A 19,958-nucleotide genomic window follows, 5' to 3' on the forward strand; every position below is an offset into this window, starting at 1 on the left:
CTACAACTCTATACATTCATCCGATTAGCATTATTACTCAGTAGTACTCATTTATATATTTTATATCTAATATCTATATATTTTATATTTAATCACCTGTACATTGCATGTTACTATTGCACTTTGGTTAGAACTTTTATTTCATTCTGGCCAAACTTATTTCCGTTGCACTGTACTTACAATACTGCTGCTGCCAGGGACTGGAACAACCTACAAAAATCTCTCAAACTGGTCACCTTTATGCCTAAAGGCCTCTGCATGCTACAGCAACTTCAAAGCAACTGCACCACAACATCGACAAAGCAACAGTGTTTTAGACACTCTGCCTTTATGGTTCTGCAACATCGACGCGCAAAGTTAGTTTAACTAAAGTTAGTTTAGGTTCGTGTTAACGTTAGATAATGTACAAAATAAACGTATTTCCGGTGCTTTTAGACGTCGCTCTTTTATTTTGAAATCCCCCGACCGGAAGTATTTGTGATGTATTCTGCTTGTGTAACTTTAGGTTAGTTTTAACGTTAGCTGGCAGCTACAGGCACTCGAGGTCGAGGAAGAGCTGCTGAATTTAATCGGCAGGAGGAGAGAGAGCTCGTCAAAGCTGGATATATCCCTGTGGCTGTGGTTGTAGGCACGAAAATGCAGCTCGAACTACCTGTTATTATATAAAATTATTACATGGCGTTTTCACATTCGCCGAAATGCTTGCTTGTGATTGGTCAATAGCCCCCGACAGCGGTCATTATTTTTCAATAATGACCGCTGTGGGACAATAATGACCGCAGTGCGCAGCTGTTCGCAATCAAGCCCACTGACACACACTGTTTCAGTGCAATTAGACACTGCCGGTGTACTGCAAAATTCTACTCTTCCTCGAATTCTGGCGCATGACCCACAATCGTTCACTCTACAATATTCTGCCACCTTGCTGACGAACGTCATGTTGAGTCTTGTTGATATATCTTAAACAATATCTTAAACATATGTTTTTCATTGCACCTTTTGAACTGTATAAGCATGTAAATATTTGCATGTAATTGGCTTTGCAGCTGAATGTATTTGTAGATGATAACATGTCGGTACACCTGTTGGAGTTCGGAGTGAACTATAGGGTGACGTCACCCAGCTGTCAAAAGATATAGGCGATTCGCGCTACGGCAGCAGTTTTCGAGGAGGTAGTAGAATTCGGCAGAACACCGGTGTTCTGCTGCCGGTGATGACAGGGGGCGGAGCGACGAGCGGAGCCAGAACACAGCCAGAACCAGTGTTGCGAGTCGATGTAAAATGAATTAGGTATATTGTTAGTAAGTTAGCCATGTAATAAGCGGGATAATGTATAGCTATACTCGGTCATTGTCGCAAAATAATTGACCTTCACTGACGTTTAAAACACCTCGCCGAAGCGGCTCGGTATTTTAAACTCCGTGTCGGTCAATTATTTTGCGACAATGACCTCGTAGCTATACATTATCCCTTACTTAATATACAACTTGTCCGTGTCCAGTCCTTTCGAACTGCCCCACCGTCCGTTCATTGTAAACAATGATGCATGTAATTATATTAACGTTACTGTGTGTTGTTGTAGCTATGTTAATAAATTCTGAATAGCATTAACGTTAGTTGGGTATGATAGAGCATTGAATAGCATCAAGTTCAATGCTAGCTGGCTGGCTACAACAATGGAGGATGGTATTCTCTGCGGGACCAATATTATTATATGACAGCCCCGCCCCCATTCGCTAACCAACCAATCACTGCTACGCAATATCAACGCAACAGTTGTTTAGGTTAGATTTGGGTGAAAGGTACGCAACATCCTCACAACACAGTCTACAAGACCCTCTAAAACAACCGCGGTGAAATCGCGCTGATGTTGTGTTGAAGTTGCTTTGAAGTTGCTGTAGCATGTAGAAGCCTTAAGTCAACATTCAAGCACTCTCTGATGAACATTCTCACCGATTCCTGCAACTGTTTCTCAACCCAGTAACATCCCCGTCTGTGAGGTTGTCCCTCTCACTGCTATATTGCTTGTTGTGTGTATATTTATATTCTAATAACATATATTGTATGTCGGAAATGTTTAATCCTGAATTCCTTTTCAGCCCTCCCCCCTCCCTTCAAGAGGTGTTGTCTCTTGCCAGACCATAATTGCAAATAAGAATTTGTTCTTAATTGATTGCCTGGTTAAATAAAAGGTAAAAAAAAAAAAAAACATTTGAATCTATAATCTAATCCAGAAATAAAATGGCGTCTGCTTGTACCCGATAGGCCAGCGTCTTCTTGTCCTCCTTGTCCAGGATGAAGCCGTCGTTGAGGTCATCAGCTGACAGGTGGGTCCGACTCTGTGTGCTGCTGTCCTGCACCGCGTCTCCCAGCATCCTCCTCAGCCGGTCCGTCTGGAAACAAAGACCCCAGGGGGAGAATATCAAGGACACCTCAGGAGTAGGGTTGCCACGGTGATGTGGAATCTCCCATGATTAATAAACTCATGACAACACTGGTATTACAATGACGGTTCAAATGTAGCTGCAGCCTTATTTAGCACACAGCGCAAACATTCTGTTGCTGGTCTGGACTGGTTTTCTGAACTCCTCTCCAGTCGAGCTGCTGTGGGATTTAATCAGAGATATTTCAAAATCCTCTGCCATCGTTGTGTAACCTGTCACGTCGTCTCTAGAGCCTCCTTTCTCTCCTTCATGCAAAGTTAAATCTCTCAGTGAAAGTGAAACTTAAGCTACTCTGTACTGCGACTAGAGACTTATAAACTGCAGACACTTTATAACACTTATAACGTTGTCCGACTAGTATTTTACAAACTAAATGGGTTTTATTTAAAAAAGAAGAAAAAAGCATACATCGGTGGGGCAGTAGGCAAGTAATCGTTGGATGCCTGAACACCAAATAACACGTAGTGTGGAGAGAGAGAGGTACGGCTACGTAGTGTGGAGAGAGAGAGGTACAGCTACGTAGTGTGGAGAGAGAGAGGTACGGCTACGTAGTGTGGAGAGAGAAAGGTACGGCTACGTAGTGTGGAGAGAGAAGTGTGGCTACGTAGTGTGGAGAGAGAGAGGTACGGCTACGTAGTGTGGAGAGAAAGGTACGGCTACGTAGTGTGGAGAGAGAGAGGTACGGCTACGTAGTGTGGAGAGAGAGGTGCAGCTACGTAGTGTGGAGAGAGAGAGGTACGGCTACGTAGTGTGGAGAGAAAGGTACGGCTACGTAGTGTGGAGAGAGAGAGGTACGGCTACGTAGTGTGGAGAGAGAGGTACGGCTACGTAGTGTGGAGAGAGAGAGAGGTACGGCTACGTAGTGTGGAGAGAGAGAGGTACGGCTACGTAGTGTGGAGTGAGAGGTGCAGCTACGTAGTGTGGAGAGAGAGGTACGGCTACGTAGTGTGGAGAGAGAGGTACGGCTACGTAGTGTGGAGAGAGAGAGGTACGGCTACGTAGTGTGGAGAGAGAGGTACGGCTACGTAGTGTGGAGAGAGAAGTGTGGCTACGTAGTGTGGAGAGAGAAGTGTGGCTACGTAGTGTGGAGAGAGAGAGGTACGGCTACGTAGTGTGGAGAGAGAGGTGCAGCTACGTAGTGTGGAGAGAGAGGTACGGCTACGTAGTGTGGAGAGAGAAGTGTGGCTACGTAGTGTGGAGAGAGAGGCACGGCTACGTAGTGTGGAGAGAGAGGTACAGCTACGTAGTGTGGAGAGAGAGGTACGGCTACGTAGTGTGGAGAGAGAGAGGTACGGCTATGTAGTGTGGAGAGAGAAGCTACGTAGTGTGGAGAGAGAGGTGCGGCTACGTAGTGTGGAGAGAGAGGCTACGTAGTGTGGAGAGAGAGGTGCGGCTACGTAGTGTGGAGAGAGAAGTGTGGCTACGTAGTGTGGAGAGAGAGGTACGGCTACGTAGTGTGGAGAGAGAGGTACGGCTACGTAGTGTGGAGAGAGAGGTACGGCTACGTAGTGTGGAGAGAGAGGTACGGCTACGTAGTGTGGAGAGAGAGGAGCGGCTACGTAGTGTGGAGAGAGAGGTACAGCTACGTAGTGTGGAGAGAGAGGTGCGGCTACGTAGTGTGGAGAGAGAAGTGTGGCTACGTAGTGTGGAGAGAGAGGTACGGCTACGTAGTGTGGAGAGAGAGGTACGGCTACGTAGTGTGGAGAGAGAAGTGTGGCTACGTAGTGTGGAGAGAGAGAGGTACGGCTACGTAGTGTGGAGAGGCACGGCTACGTAGTGTGGAGAGAGAGGCGCGGCTACGTAGTGTGGAGAGAGGTACAGCTACGTAGTGTGGAGTGTGGAGAGAGAGGTACGGCTACGTAGTGTGGAGAGAGAAGTGTGGCTACGTAGTGTGGAGAGAGAAGTGTGGCTACGTAGTGTGGAGAGAGAAGTGTGGCTACGTAGTGTGGAGAGAGAGGTACGGCTACGTAGTGTGGAGAGAGAGGTACGGCTACGTAGTGTGGAGAGAGAGGAGCGGCTACGTAGTGTGGAGAGAGAGGTACAGCTACGTAGTGTGGAGAGAGAGGTACGGCTACGTAGTGTGGAGAGAGAGGTGCAGCTACGTAGTGTGGAGAGAGAGGTACAGCTACGTAGTGTGGAGAGAGAGGAGCGGCTACGTAGTGTGGAGAGAGAGGTACAGCTACGTAGTGTGGAGAGAGAGGTACGGCTACGTAGTGTGGAGAGAGAGGTACGGCTACGTAGTGTGGAGAGAGAGGTACAGCTACGTAGTGTGGAGAGAGAGGTACGGCTACGTAGTGTGGAGAGAGAGGTACGGCTACGTAGTGTGGAGAGAGAGAGGTACAGCTACGTAGTGTGGAGAGAGAGGTGCAGCTACTTGGTGTGGAGAGAGAGGTGCGGCTACGTAGTGTGGAGAGAGAGAGAGGTACGGCTACGAGAGCCTAACATACAGTCAACCGAAGTGATCCTTCAAAAGATGCCAACTTGGCACCAGAAATTAAATGTGACAATGACGTCAGCTTCCCGAGCCCCGATGAGCCAGGGGATCCGTTCACATGGAGATGAAATCACGAAAGCGTTTGATACAAACCTCCAGATTCTGCAGCCTCTCCGTCTCCTCCCTGGCCGACTCCTCCGGGGTCTTCATCTTCTCAGACGGCTGGGCCTTCATCTCGAAGACCAGCTCCCTCACCGTCATGTCGTACGCATCCAGCTGAAACACCACGCAGAGAGAACAAGGGGAAAGGGGAGCCGTCACCGACTGCCGACGCAGAACCATCTCATCTCGTACCGCGGGGGAGGACAGAGGGAATAGGGCAATGATTTTAATGGATAATTGAGTCCTTTCTCGTGACGTATGAGTCTGTTTTAAGTTTTGTGAGATGAAGGTGTTTTCAACTCCCAGTATCTAAAGAGATTGTTCCGATTTAAAAAGTAAAAAGACAGGAGCGGTTGGGCACTTTCAGGGTCAGGCAGCGCATTCACATTCCAAACGGCACAGAATGTCTATGAAATCGTGAGTACATAGTTAAGTGTGATCTGCGGTTCTTTGTCTTAAGGGTTCAACTATATTAGTTGTGGCGTCACTCCACAGCTCCAATGCAATCCATACAGAATCCAAACTTGAGTGAGGACACATTTTGGTTGCAGAAACAGCAAACCCCAGGGTTTCCCCTAAACAACGGTATCGGGGCACCGCTGCTATGACAACGCGTCAGCCCCACCATGTGTTTAAAAACAAAAATACATTTGAGCTTAGAAACAGACACATCATTGTCTAATAGGGAGGTGTAGTCTGACGTCACTTTAGTTTCCTGCACGGTCCACCCGTATAGGGATTTATCATTGGGAAAATGTATTATCGGCTATTGTAATAATTCTGCCTCATGAACATTAGCAAGATTTCCATTTTTGCACAAAATGGGTTCCCTTCTATCACTAACATTATTATTTAAGCATTTTTGGTTTAAATAAAATGTTACATCATTATTTTACTATTAATGGCTAATTGTTTCATGTTGAGCTATAGATTGTGGATGAATACGCACAGAAAGGTACACCATGCCAATGTTCATGCTTTGTTTTGTTTTAAACGAGACGATTTAGAAATGTGTCCATTGGAAATACATGGCAATTTCAAGCGAGGTGGACCGGCCGGAAACTACAATGACGTAACCACTACACCTCCCTATACGCAATTGCTCGGTCCTCTGTTCCACTGTGTGCATGTGGCGTGTGTTTTCATGGTCAACGTTAAACTATTGTGCAACCTTATACACTGTACTTAAGAAAACAACTTAACTTATATGGAACTTATCCTTGCATTTGCTATTTTATTGAAATGATGTTGCAGGAAATTACAGAAAATGGTTTTCTTTATTGCAATTATGTTTTTGCCTCCTGGACGACACAGCCCCCCCCTAGATGAGACTCAGCACTGCCCCCCTAGATGAGACTCAGCACAGCCCCCCTAGATGAGACTCAGCACAGCCCCCCTAGATGAGACTCAGCACAGCCCCCCTAGATGACTCAGCACAGCCCCCCTAGATGAGACTCAGAACCATCATGTTTGAACATCCTGGAGAAAGCCCTGTAAACACTGGGCCTGTGAATAGCAGCCTGTTTGCATCAGAAAGACAATTCAACATCAAACTGCCCAACTGATAGAAAATGGGCCAGTAACCATATATTGCTGTTATCATGTGAAAACATTGTGTCTCTAATATTATCAAATTTGAAAAGCGTCAATTGAAAAGAAAAAAATATATATATTTTTTTAAGAGATTTTCATCCAATACTGGTGAAAAGATTCAGATGGATATATAGACAAAATAACGTTATACCTGTATCACTGTACATATTAATACTACAACTCTGTACATACATCTGATTAGCACTATTACACAGTATGGCAGTAGTACTAATTTATATATTTTATACCCAGTTTAATCAGCTGTACATTTGCTATTGCACTTTACTGTTACATTTGTACTCTGGTTGGATGCCAAACCACTTTTCGTTGTACTGTACCTGTGCTGTATGAAGACAATACATTTTAATGTAGTGTTTGTCTATCTGTCTACTTCCAGTAAGATGGTGTAGGTGGTGGTGTCAGTCTATCTGACTACTTTGAGTAAGATGGTGTAGGTGGTGGTGTCAGTCTATATGTCTACTTCCAGTAAGATGGTGTAGGTGGTGGTGTCAGTCTATCGGTCTACTTCCAGTAAGATGGTGTAGGTGGTGGTGTCAGTCTATATGTCTACTTCCAGTAAGATGGTGTAGGTGGTGGTGTCAGTCTATCTGTCTACTTCCAGTAAGATGGTGTAGGTGGTGGTGTCAGTCTATCTGACTACTTTGAGTAAGATGGTGTAGGTGGTGGTGTCAGTCTATCTGTCTACTTCCAGTAAGGAGGTAGTGGTGTAGGTAGTGGTGCCGGTACCTTGGGTTTCTCCTCCCTGACGGGCCGCTCTGCTCTGGGGGTCTTGTGAGCCATCAGGGCCTGGATTGTCTTCCAGTCCTTGTCCAGCTTCTCCGTGAGCTCGTGGGACTCCTCCTTCTGCACCTGGCGCTCTCGCTGAGGGAGGAACAACAACAAGCGGTTAATCACCAGAACTCACATCATATCTCATATCTCATGTAACAGAACATCTAACATATCTCATGTAACAGAACATCTAACACAGCGGTTCTCAAAAAGTGGGGTCGCGGGTAGGTGGCAGCGCATTGGCGACAAAAAAAAACTCTGATCGAGTTTTCCACCCGGCAGCTGTGTGTATTTGCCATGTCTCGCGACTCTCGCCCCTTCATCAATGGAGGCCGACACACGTATTCCAATACACATCTCACTACACCCTGCGCATTTATAATCGCAGGAGGGGGGTCTGGTCTTTTGTGTGTAACCTGGAGTCGCAATGGATAGGTTTGTTGTCAGAAGCGTTGCTGGTTGGCCGTGATGAAATGGGCTCTGTCTCTGATCTCGAGGCAGAGTATTAACACTTTGAGTGCCAGCGACGAGATATCTTGCTTTTTTTTTTATTAGCAATTTTAATTCATATTTCATCAATCTAGCCTCACGTTAGTGCTGCAAACTCTCTGAGCTCCATTGGGAAAATACCGCCCCCTATCGTCTCTCCCTGTGGTACTGCACCCCTTTGGAATGGATTGAATGAAACACATGGGGGGGGGGGGAATCCAGCTTCCTCATTTTACTTCTCAGGCAAGTCAGCCGAGAGGATCGGATTCATTGCCGACCACCAGAATAGCGTGGAATACATATTTCCAGTACCCAGCGTTGGATCAATAAACGCGATCGATATTTGGAATGGCGATCAGGAATTGGAATAAACTTTTTGGAGAACATCTGATCTGAGGTAAGGAATCTATTTGACCAGTCTTAGGATAATCAGAGCTTTTTTCACAGAGATATCAACGTGTGCCCTAGGCCTAACAAAATTAATAGTTGGTTTCAGGTTGCCGACCGACCCTGCCGATTTAGGTGCGACCCAATATATTTTATGAGTTTTTAGAAAAAATTATAAAAAAAAGAAATCCGTTTTTTTTTTTTTTTTAATAAAGTTTCATAGAAATCTTAGTCAAACATTTAGTATTATGGATATTAAACATGCTGGCAGAGTACATGCATCCATGTTGTTGTGAACATTTTAATTAAATAAAGAAATTCCCTATCCATAGTCGCCGTGGGAAAGAATAAAATAAAAAAATAAAATAAAATAAATTCCCTACCTACCCATGGCCAAACTGACAACCAACCTGAAACCAACTATTAATTTTGTTAGGCCCTATGTGTGTGTGTGTGCTGATCAGGAAATGAGATAATAGATTTTTCAGCTCGCTTCTATAGCGTGCATAAGTACACATATACTATCGATAATCTAGCGTTTATTTGAAAACGATTCATAAATAGGCCGACAAATTACAACGTTTTTTGTGTATTCCAGAATATTCCAGTAAAGGGCGATTATCACAGAATCTTTATATTTTCCTGAAACTTTCAAAAGACAAGCGTTTTTCAAAATGGTATAAAACGGAAATGAACCGATTAAAAAACAATCCGTTTCGACAATGTTGACTGCAAACAAGTCATTGATCAGCGACGGCCAGATTAGACACATAATTTAAGACATAGTTTGTGTTTGCAAATATGAGAGCTCTATCAGTGAAGTGGGTGGTGGCATTCAAGGGGGGTAAGGCGCACCGCATGGCTGGCACTGAAAGTGTTAAATCGCCGTTGTTAACTCTGAGAAGAAGCACGAATTTTCCTTGCAGACAAAAACAACACATTGGCAGAGAAATGTGCTGATAATGAGCTGGAAACTCCGTTAGTGGCACTCCAGGATAATCAGCGGAGATTTGGGGGTATTTACTCGCAGCTTGATGGCTTTTTGTAGGAACAGAATGCAGCCAGGAGGCGTTCAATGATCTTTCGTGTGACGAGCTACTGAAAGTCAAGTTCACTGGACAGGCCCTCGCAAAGTTCTGGATATCAGTCCGGAACGAGTACCCACTACCCAGTGTTGTGTAATGCTGCGCTGAGAAAGTTTGTCCCCTTTGCTGCATCAACATACCTCTGTGAGGGCGGATTTTCAGAGTAGAAGCGGATCTCTGCCAAAGCGCACATGAGCGCATTTTCTTTTCATGTTCTGGCAACATATTTTGGCTAAATATGCCTCGTTTTATAAATGTGTATACAGAAACAATTCCATTGCTTTTGTTGATAATATTCATTCATTTAATTGATAACATAGTGCTGTAATTTCATTTTCTAAACAACGTGTGCTTTTATTTTGATATTCCTTATTTCCATGTTGAAATTACGCGATACATTAAGTGGGGTCACCAAAAAAATTCCTAAATAAAATGGGGTCGTGGTATAAAAAAGTTTGAGAACCCCCCTGATCTAACATATCTCATGTAACAGAACATATAACATATCTCATGTAACAGAACATATAACATATCTCATGTAGCAGAACATATAACATATCTCATGTAGCAAAACATATAACATATCTCATATAACAGAACATATAACATATCTCATGTAACAGAACATATCTCATGTAACAGAACATATAACATATGTCATGTAACAGAACATATAACATATCTCATGTAGCAGAACATATAACATATCTCATGTAACAGAACATATAACATATCTCATGTAGCAGAACATATAACATATCTCATGTAACAGAACATCTCATATCTCATGTAACAGAACATATAACATATCTCATGTAACAGAACATATAACATATCTCATGTAACAGAACATATAACATATCTCATCCAATTACCCATTTCTAGAAGAGGATCCACCTTGATTTAAGGGGAGGTACTAACATTTAATAGAGGGGGGTTATTCCTTTTATCTTATCTGAATGAACCTTTACATGTTGAATTTGGACACGATTATGATGATATCTCAATATGTTCCAATCCAGCCACAACTCTCCTCCTTAACAATATCATCTATCTCAGACGTAGGGACTGTGTGTGTGCGTGCACGTTAGGGTTGGGCGATATGGCCTAAAAATAAAATCTCAGATAAAAATAAATCCGATTTCCGATTTTAATGGATTTTTTTCTCTCTTGAAAACTAGAAACGCCAAGGAAATCATTCAAATAACCTTTTTTCCTTTTTTTTTTACATCTCTTTCTCCGATTTTTCTCTGTTTTCTCCCCGTCCCAATTTAGTCGTTGTGCCAATTCCCCCCCTCCCCTACCTGGTTGTTGTGCGCATGTTCTCCTACTGGTCGGTACAAGGGAACCCTGAAGTATCCGCACACTTCCTCCGACACGTGCGGCGACAGCCAGTGGCTCTCTTCTCACCTGGCAGCGAGGGCTCTCATTGGTGAAGTGTAACGCGTGGGAGGTCACGCTGCCTTCCTCAAGTCCTGCCTCCGCTGAGCAAGCGCCCAGACCTGACCTGTAGGCGTCGCTGTCCACAACGCCAGTTTCCCACCCACGGCTTCCCTCCCCCTAACCCAGCCAAACGAGTTAGTATAGCGATCAGCCCAAGCCAAGGCAATGCTGACTCCGCTAGTCGAGACCGCAGCCTCTTGCATTGGTGACAAGCGCAATATCCGCTACGCCACCTGACCGCTACCTTTGTTTTTATTTGACACAAAAAAATTATCAAACCAAGATGAATTTCCCTATTGGGATTGAAGGGCAAACCTAACTTTCACCAATCTTCACTTAAATTATTTTTTTATATATAAAAGGTTACTCTTGATCAAACAAAGATGAATGTCCCTATTGGGATTAATAGTGCAATAACTTGCTTTTTCACCAAACTTCACTTAAAACAAATAAAAGGTGCCTCTTGATCATCAAACAAGAATGAATTTCCCTATTGGGATTAATAATGTGCAAATCTGGTGGCTAAGTAGCACAGTGGGCAAGGCGCTCGCCACTAACGCAGGATATGCTGGGTTCGAGCCCAGCTCTCTGCGTTGCTTCCGGCTTGGCTGGTCATTCATACTAATACAATTGGCAGTATTAGGGGGTGGGAAAGCCAGTGGGTGGGGATCGGACGTTGTGGACAGCGACTCCTACAGGTCGGTTGGTGCGCCTGTACAGCAGAATCAGGAAGCAACGGGGGCAGCGTGAGCCTCCCACGCGTTACTCCTCGCCGCTGGGAGATCGCGTTGTGCAGGTGAAAAGATGCGACAGCTGCCTCCTCGTGTACCGGAGGGGACACGTGATGCAAGGCTTGGTCCACATTGCAGCCGACCAGTGGGAGGAATAGTCTAGCAACGTTCGAGACAGGGGAGGGAATAATTGGATAATACGAAATTGGGATGGGAGAAACATAGAAAATGGGGAGAAAAAGTAGATCAAAAAATAAATAAAGTGCAAATCTATCTTTCACCAAACATCACCTTTTGTCAAATAAAAGGTGACTCTAGAAAAAGATTAATTTTTATTTATATATATTTATATATCGATTAAAAAAATTCAAAATCGTCCTAAATCATTCATTCGAATTAGGGCTGTCCCCGACTAAGGATTTGGATAGTCTACTATGATTGGCCGAAATTAGCCGACTATTAGTCGACTATGAAAAAAATATATATTGAAAAGAAATATATATTTTTTTAAATAATTTAAAAAAATAAATCAAATGTATCATTCCATTTGGGCTGTGGGGGTGCTTAATGTCTGAAGGAGTCTACGGAAGGCTTCTTGTCCTCTGCAAAAGCATGCAATTGGTCCACTGATGGATACATCTTGATATTTGTCTAGTCTAGTGTGTTCATTAGACGGGTGAAATCCTCTTTCAGTGCCTCTGTGCCTGTTTTCTTAGGCAGTTAGCCTCTGGTATGCGTGCCATTAGCGTTAGCCACGCTTCTAGGCCTCTTTTCTTTTGGAAAGAATGGTTAAAATTATTATTATTATTTAATAATAATAATAATATATACGGTATATATATATTTATTATATATTTGTTTGTATTCGACTAAGAGGTTGGCAGTCGACTACGGCTCCTTTCTATCGATTAGTCAACTATTAGACTAATAGGGGTCAGCCCTAATTCGAATTAATCAATACAATAGATTAATCGCCCAGCCCTAGTGCACGTGTGTGCATGTGTGTGTGTGTGCGTGTGTGCGCTCACCTTCTGCTGCTTGGACTTCAGGATGAGCTCTTCGATCAGCTCCTGCCTGGACTTGGCCTTGCCCCCCGCCCCGCCCTCCTTCTCCCCGGGGCCTTTCCTCCTCAACAGACCCCCTCCTCCCCCAAAGTGGGCGGCGGTCAGCTCAGCTAGAGGGAGAGAGACAAGTGCTGTCAGTCAAGTCAATCCTTAAACACCATGTCTGCCATCTAGGTAACGACATGACAAATACCCACGACCGCCAAATCGTTAAACTCAGCCGGGAACCTTTATATGTTCACTAGTCGGTGTGGAATTTCAACAATACATCATGGCATATTTATACCAGTGGCGGTGGCTAGGGATGCAACTAACAATACAACATATTTATACCAGTCAGGGTTCCCACAGACATTGCAAAATTTTATTCAAGGACTTCTAAGTACTTTTCCAAGCACTATTTTTCATTTTCAAGGATGTCACTCGAAGGATACAATTCACTTTTAAATGCAGTTTTTTCTAAGCATCTTCTTGGCCTGCTTGCCAGCTAGAGCATCACACGCGAAGAAATGAGGAAAAGCAGTTGCACACGAGACAGCGACTCGTCAGATTTTATTAAAACAGAACAACAAAAACGATTTCTTGATTCAGAATAATTTGATCATGGATGAACAAAACATTCAATGTGAATGGTTGATTTGAATTTCAAGGACTTTTTAAGCACCTTGTTAAAAGAATTGGCTGTTTTCAAGGAATTCCAGGCCTCAACTTAGTTTTTGTAAAAAATCAAGCACTTTAAGGCAAGCACTTCAAGGACATTGTGCAAACCCTGATACCAGTGGTTCTAGAACGCTGTGGTGGTGAGGGATACTGGTGGCTAGGGCTGCAACAACTAATGCACGAATTGACAACTAACGATTATAAAAATAGTTGGCAACTACTTTTTTATAATCGATTAGTTGGGTCTATGTTATGATGCACGTCCATGGCCTGTTGTTGAAGCCATTTGATGTGTAGCCAAAGTCTGTTAACGCTTAGTTTGTGTTTGTCTTTGAAATTATTTAAAGTTCAGCTCCTTTAAAACCTTCCAGAATGCTATGCACAAAATACACCTTTTCTTTTGTAGTTGTTTTGTCGATTGTTTTTATTTCTGTTACTTTGTCTGTCCTTGGTTTAAAGAAAAAACAGATACTCGATTCTTTTTTTGCACTTCACCGGTCCCTGGTTTTAAATGGACAAAAACTCTTGATTGTAAAGCGACCTTGGGTTTCTTGAAAGGCGCTATAGAATTTTTTTTTAATTATTATTATTATTGGAATTCTTATTTATCTCATCATTAGTAGCCTAATCGCCAGCAAAGTTTATTAAAAGACACATTTTTTAAAGAAGTATTCATCTTTATTGTCTTTGTTAGTTACCACATGCCTAAAACAAGCTAAATTTAAAAGCTGATAAATAAATAAAAGCCACTTGAGTAATTGTGCGATTCATAACCCGATTAATCGTTTCAATAAATCAATAGATTAAATCAAAACGTTGTTTGTTGAGGCCCTACTCCAGTGGAGGCTGTGGAGTGAGCTTATGTATGAGATGTTGTTTAAACTTGAAGAAAATCGCTGTCAAATACAATTGATTAATAAATTAATTGAAATAAAAATTCAACAAGTTTATAATGAAAAGGCTTTCCCCCAGTGACCAGAGACGGTCCTAGTGGTTCAACCCTCTGCCTCTGGGACCACGTGTAAGCCTGTTGTTATACATCCCTCCAGAACCTTCTCTCCTGTGTCTCCTCTACTCACTCACCCTCCCTGATTTATCAAGAGACCCATTTTTCCGTTTGGAGTAAACAACAACAGTGATGATGACGTATAGTGGGATCTGTGCACATTTTGACAACAGAAAGGCAACAGAGTGCAATAGTCTGACCAGGTATAATTAGCACTATTACTCAGTACTATTGGGTATTTATATATTTTATACTCAGTTTAATCAACTGTACATTGTATATTACTATTGCACTTTACTGTTACATTTGCACTCTTATCGTTGTACTGTACCTTGTGCTGTACGGTGACAATACATTTGAATCTAATCTTATCTAATAAAAACGAGACAGTGAAGCAAACAACTTCGTCTCATCATCTTCGTATGTAAACGTGAAGAATCCATCATCAAATACCAGGAATATGGCCTAAATAAATGGACTTTGTCCAAAATGGCTAGATCCACATACAATTAATGAAAATACATTAGCAAGTGGTCACATCATATTATTGATTGGTTCGAGGGGACCCCCAGGAACCCTGGAGCAGCCTTTGGGAACCACTGACTCAAGTGTGTGTGTGTGTCTGTGTATGAGAGATGTGGTGTGTGTGTGTGTATATGCATGCGTGTGTAGTTAGGATTACACCCACCAGACAAAAGGCCTTTCTCCTCTGGTTCGCTGTCACTGTCTCCTAGGTCATTGAATTTCTCCATCTCAGCCAGTGATTGGCCGTAGTGAGTAAGCTCCTCCTCCTCATTCAGGTTGAACATATCCTTCTTGTCATGGTTGCGCTGAAGGATAAATAGATAGTTAACCTCATTTATCTTTGTTGATAAGGGGACATCAACACAGCAGCAAGCCACCATCTTTGTTTTCATAGATCACTATGAACGCGTTTCAATGAGCTGGGCCCAGGAGTTCAAAACTTTTAATCCCTATCTGATCCGATCAGATTTTTAAATCCCCTTTTTTGTGATCCAGGATCAGACAACTCGGCCAGATTTTGTCCCGGTATTTCAAAGCAATCCAGGATAGGATCACCCTGATCCAGATTCAGACTTTTCAAGATGACTACCGGTAGATCCTGAATATCAGTGCTTTAATCCTACCGATCTCCATGGATATGAAAAAGAATACAAGGAAGACAAGAGACCACATTGCAGAGACATCTATAATGTCTAATTATATTGTTAAATACATAAAGGACATAAGATCATAATGAAATTGTCATTAAAAAGAATACTCCCACTAGGGTAACAACAAAAACACATTCATTCAAAGGCATCTGATCATCCAGGGACCAGGCGTGCTTTGCGGAGCTGAATTCTAAGTGAGGTTTCAGTTTGCTGAAGGTGATGACAGATGATGGACATTTTTTTTTGTTGAAGAACATTATTCTTTCATCTAAATTACATTTGTGATTGACAATCTTTGTTGTGATACCTTTATGAGCATAAACATTTATGTCATCAACATTTGGTTGAAAACAAAATAGGCCACCACAAATGTGAACAAAGAATTTAAAATAAAATTGATTTGCCATGAAGGCTAAAAATGGTGTATTATTTCAGTTAACAAACTTTGCCATCTTATTTATATTGAAACATATTTTTAAATAAATTGTATAGTACATTTTGCTCTGGTAATCCACTGGAAATCCACCCCTCTGGTGGGATAAAGATAATCCAGTTTTTTGGGATCAAACTGATCCCAATCCTGTGTTGTCGGTTTGAACTACCCGTTTTGAAGATTTGATCCAGATTAAAGCTTGGATTTGATTTCCTGATCTGATCAGATATCAAAGTGATCCTAATCCTGTTTTTTGGTTTTCAACTACCCAAAATCCAAATCTGATCCAATCAGATAAGGATTAAAAGTTTTGAACTCCTGGGCCCAGATGACGACGGTAATTCACTTCCATGTTTCAAAACACGAAGACTACAGCGAGGAGAGTCAAGTGATCATGAGCTTGTAATTCAAATAGTGTATTCTGCCTGTTGTTTTGACTGTGATAGTGTATTCTGCCTGTTGTTTTGACTCCGATAGTGTATTCTGCCTGTTGTTTTGACTGTGATAGTGTATTCTGCCTGTTGTTTTGACTGTGATAGTGTATTATGCCTGTTGTTTTGACTGTGATAGTGTATTCTGCCTGTTGTTTCGACTCCGATAGTGTATTATGCCTGTTGTTTTGACTGTGATAGTGTATTCTGCCTGTTGTTTCGACTCCGATAGTGTATTATGCCTGTTGTTTTGACTGTGATAGTGTATTCTGCCTGTTGTTTTGACTCTGATAGTGTATTCTGCCTGTTGTTTTGACTCTGATAGTGTATTCTGCCTGTTGTTTCGACTCCGATAGTGTATTATGCCTGTTGTTTTGACTCTGATAGTGTATTCTGCCTGTTGTTTTGACTCTGATAGTGTATTCTGCCTGTTGTTTTGACTCCGATAGTGTATTATGCCTGTTGTTTTGACTCCGATAGTGTATTATGCCTGTTGTTTTGACTGTGATAGTGTATTCTGCCTGTTGTTTCGACTCCGATAGTGTATTCTGCCTGTTGTTTCGACTGTTTCAATTCTTGAAGTGGTATTTTACAGCTAGGTTTTTAACATCGACGTGAACATCCGTACCTCACATTGCATCAAACCTAATCAATATGGTGGGCGAAGTCAATAAGGCAAATAGCCTTTTAACGGTAGCCCATGGTAGGGTTCTCGGCCTCTATTCTGTGTCTTTCCATGACCATGTCAGAGCACTTCAATGACTCCTTCCTGGTGCATGGTCATTTCAAAGCTCAGAAGAGATCTAAAGGCATAAATAGTTTGTTGAATACGTGACTACAGTTGGCCTTAGTGTGGAAAAGATGCCGTAAAATGTATACAAACGACATATAATATAATGAATGTGTGAAACAAGTTGCAAAATGCATTAAGAGTCCTGAAGCCCATTTGAGAAATCCCCTGACAATCCGCGACTTCCCCAAATAATTTATGAATCTAAATTTCCATGATCTTCCAGGTACGTGATTTAACAGCTATGTGAGCCCATGAGAATGTCCTCCATCATCTGCACTGATATAACCCAGACGCAACATGACTTGGCTCACCTGTCTCTCCAAGGCGAACCTCTGCAGGATCTTCTCCTCTGGCTCCATGTTGGTGTCATACTCTCCAAAGCGCTTGTCGATGAATTTGTTCACCTTGTCCTTCTGTTTATATTCCTTCAGCAGAGTCTCCTTTCTCTGTGGGGACCAAGAGGCTTCGTGACTTCTCTTTCAATTTACTCACTCACTCATATGGTCGGAAAATAAATATCGAAAGGAAATCTATATATGAAATAATTCAAATTTTGGATAGATTCTAGAAATCCCCAGATTGATTATTTAAATCTATGCACTGAGTTTCTGCTGAACCACATCACATTTACATGTAGTCATTCAGCCGACACTTACAAGTTCTATACAACAACTCGGCAGGAAGGGTAAGTGATATTGAACTACTATGGAAACTCAAGTTGACCAAATTACATCTTTTGACAACAATGGCAGAAGTGCTGGTCCCCTGAAACCAGAGCCATCAGGCCTAAATTGAATAAATATAAAATAGATTCCAATCTAAATTGAATCGGGACCTCGTGAATCGAAATTCAATCAGGTAATGGGTAGGGTTGGGTACCGAACTCGTACTCTTAAGGGTACTACTGAGTCTGACCAAATTGCATTGGTACTACCGAGTATCGATTCATGCTAGATCAATCGGTACCAAGTTTCGGTACTTTTGTTATTACAGAGAGTTAAGTACCCAAAAAAAGTTACCATTGGGTACCGATACCAATTGGTACAGGTACTGGTACAAATGTGAACGGTACCCAAACCTAGTAATCGGTGTCAACCAAGCCCTGCTCACAGATGCACTCTCCACCAGCACACCCTTACCTTGTTAATGGACTTAGATCTGGACACGCCAGGCAGACCCACGTCATGTTTGGTCTTCCTCCCCAACACATCAAACTTCTTCCTGTTGATTTTCACCTCAAACGGGTTGTTCTTGATCTCGGTGGAGGTCTTGGCCTTACGAACCTTGTCCGCAACACTCCTCTTTTTCTGCGGCTTCCCCATCTAGTGTCAAGACAGGACAGCGGGGTCAGTGGTCAACATGTCAAAGGGAGCATCTTCTCCTAGCAGTGGTTCTCAAGCTTGTGATGTCAAAAGTAAAACCCCCACAGCTGAGTGAACAGAACATGGACCTGGGCCCATGGACCGCATCTGAGATTAATTTGCTTAAGATATTATGATTTAGTCCAGAATTCCATAACTGTCCATAAATTACAATAGATTAGATTAGATTCAAATGTATTATCATAATACAGCACAAGTACAGTGCAACACAGATATGTTTGGCATCCAGTGCAAATGTAACAATAAAGTGCAATAGTAATGTACAATGTACAGGTGATTAAACTGGATATAAGATGTATATATTAGTACTAGACTACTAGTATAGTGCTAATCAGATGTATGTACAGAGTTGTAGTATTAATATGTACAGTGATACAGGAAAGACACTATGGTAGTAAGTCATACTAGCCAGCAGTGTAACTAACTAGTAAGAGTAGGTATGGGATATATAGAGATAGAGTATGTAAAAAGGATTATATGCAGGTATGTAAAGACAGACGTGGACGGATATATATACAGCATTATTGTACATGCTATCATACAGTTATATGGGTTGTATGCAGGTGTATAATTCATAGTTAACAGACCATGGGACCCTCATCTGAGATTTTTTTTTATTAAGATACGATTTAGCCCAGAATTCCATAACTGTCCATAACTATACTATAGATGGAGAGATTAAAAAATAAAAAATAAATAAAAATAAGACAAAGACAAGAGCTAAATGATACATTCTCACTGGAATAATGTGACACACAGCAGTCTACACGGTGGGTCTGACTAGCTTACTGTTATCAAAACACTACTTGCTAAAGTTAGCAAACGTTATGATGACATCGGAGCAAGGCAAAATATCAACAACAACGCGTGAAGGTGCCGCCTCGAGAACTTACTATTAAATCGAGTAGGGGGAACCCCTCAAAAAGTATATGGATATAAGTATTTAAAGAGAATCATGTATGTATCTTCTATCCACGTTGTTCAGCGTGTAGACTGTGGGAGGTCAAAGTTGAAAGTTCTCGACAACCAGCGAAGGCAACAAGAGGGATCTCGTTGTGAGACTTTTGCCTATGCGAACTTCCTGCAGCGCCTCAAGCGTTGGGCTTGCTATATTGCAATGTATTTCAAACCCTATAAAATGATTGATTCCCAAGAATGGTCCAAGACTGGCCCACCTCACAATTGAAAAACAATTGCACAAGCTCTTCCAACCATTGCGGCCGCAACAATGGCCTGGGAGGTAGAGAAGTCGTCTGGTAATCTGGAGGTTCCCGCCGGGAGGTGGGCAACCAGTCAGAGACTAAGAGCCACAAAAATGACGGTACCACAAAGAGCCACACCATATATATTTTTTTATTTAATCTTTATTTATCCAGGCAAGCAATTAAGAACAGATTCTTATACAAAAGCAGCCTGTCCAAAAAGCAAAGGCCTTTTGTGGGAAGGGGGTTGGA

General features: G+C 42.3%; 1 protein-coding gene across 1 annotated transcript in view; it reads right to left on the minus strand.

Moving 5' to 3' along the window:
• nop14 (NOP14 nucleolar protein homolog (yeast)) overlaps positions 1–19,505 on the minus strand; it is a 62,943-nt gene extending 43,438 nt beyond the window's left edge. Inside the window, exons 1-8 of the mRNA XM_084324224.1 lie at positions 19,398–19,505; positions 18,262–18,444; positions 17,434–17,568; positions 14,979–15,120; positions 12,589–12,734; positions 7,381–7,515; positions 5,032–5,154; positions 2,259–2,393 (exon numbers count right to left, since the gene is read on the minus strand). Coding sequence (XP_084180350.1) covers positions 2,259–2,393; positions 5,032–5,154; positions 7,381–7,515; positions 12,589–12,734; positions 14,979–15,120; positions 17,434–17,568; positions 18,262–18,444 — 999 coding nt within the window. The 5' untranslated portion in view covers positions 19,398–19,505. The remainder of the gene's footprint in view (positions 1–2,258; positions 2,394–5,031; positions 5,155–7,380; positions 7,516–12,588; positions 12,735–14,978; positions 15,121–17,433; positions 17,569–18,261; positions 18,445–19,397) is intronic.
• Positions 19,506–19,958: the final 453 nt, after the last annotated feature.

This window comes from Notolepis coatsorum, assembly GCF_963971535.1.
Source record: "Notolepis coatsorum genome assembly, chromosome: 11".
Taxonomy (NCBI): Eukaryota; Metazoa; Chordata; class Actinopteri; order Aulopiformes; family Paralepididae; genus Notolepis; species Notolepis coatsorum.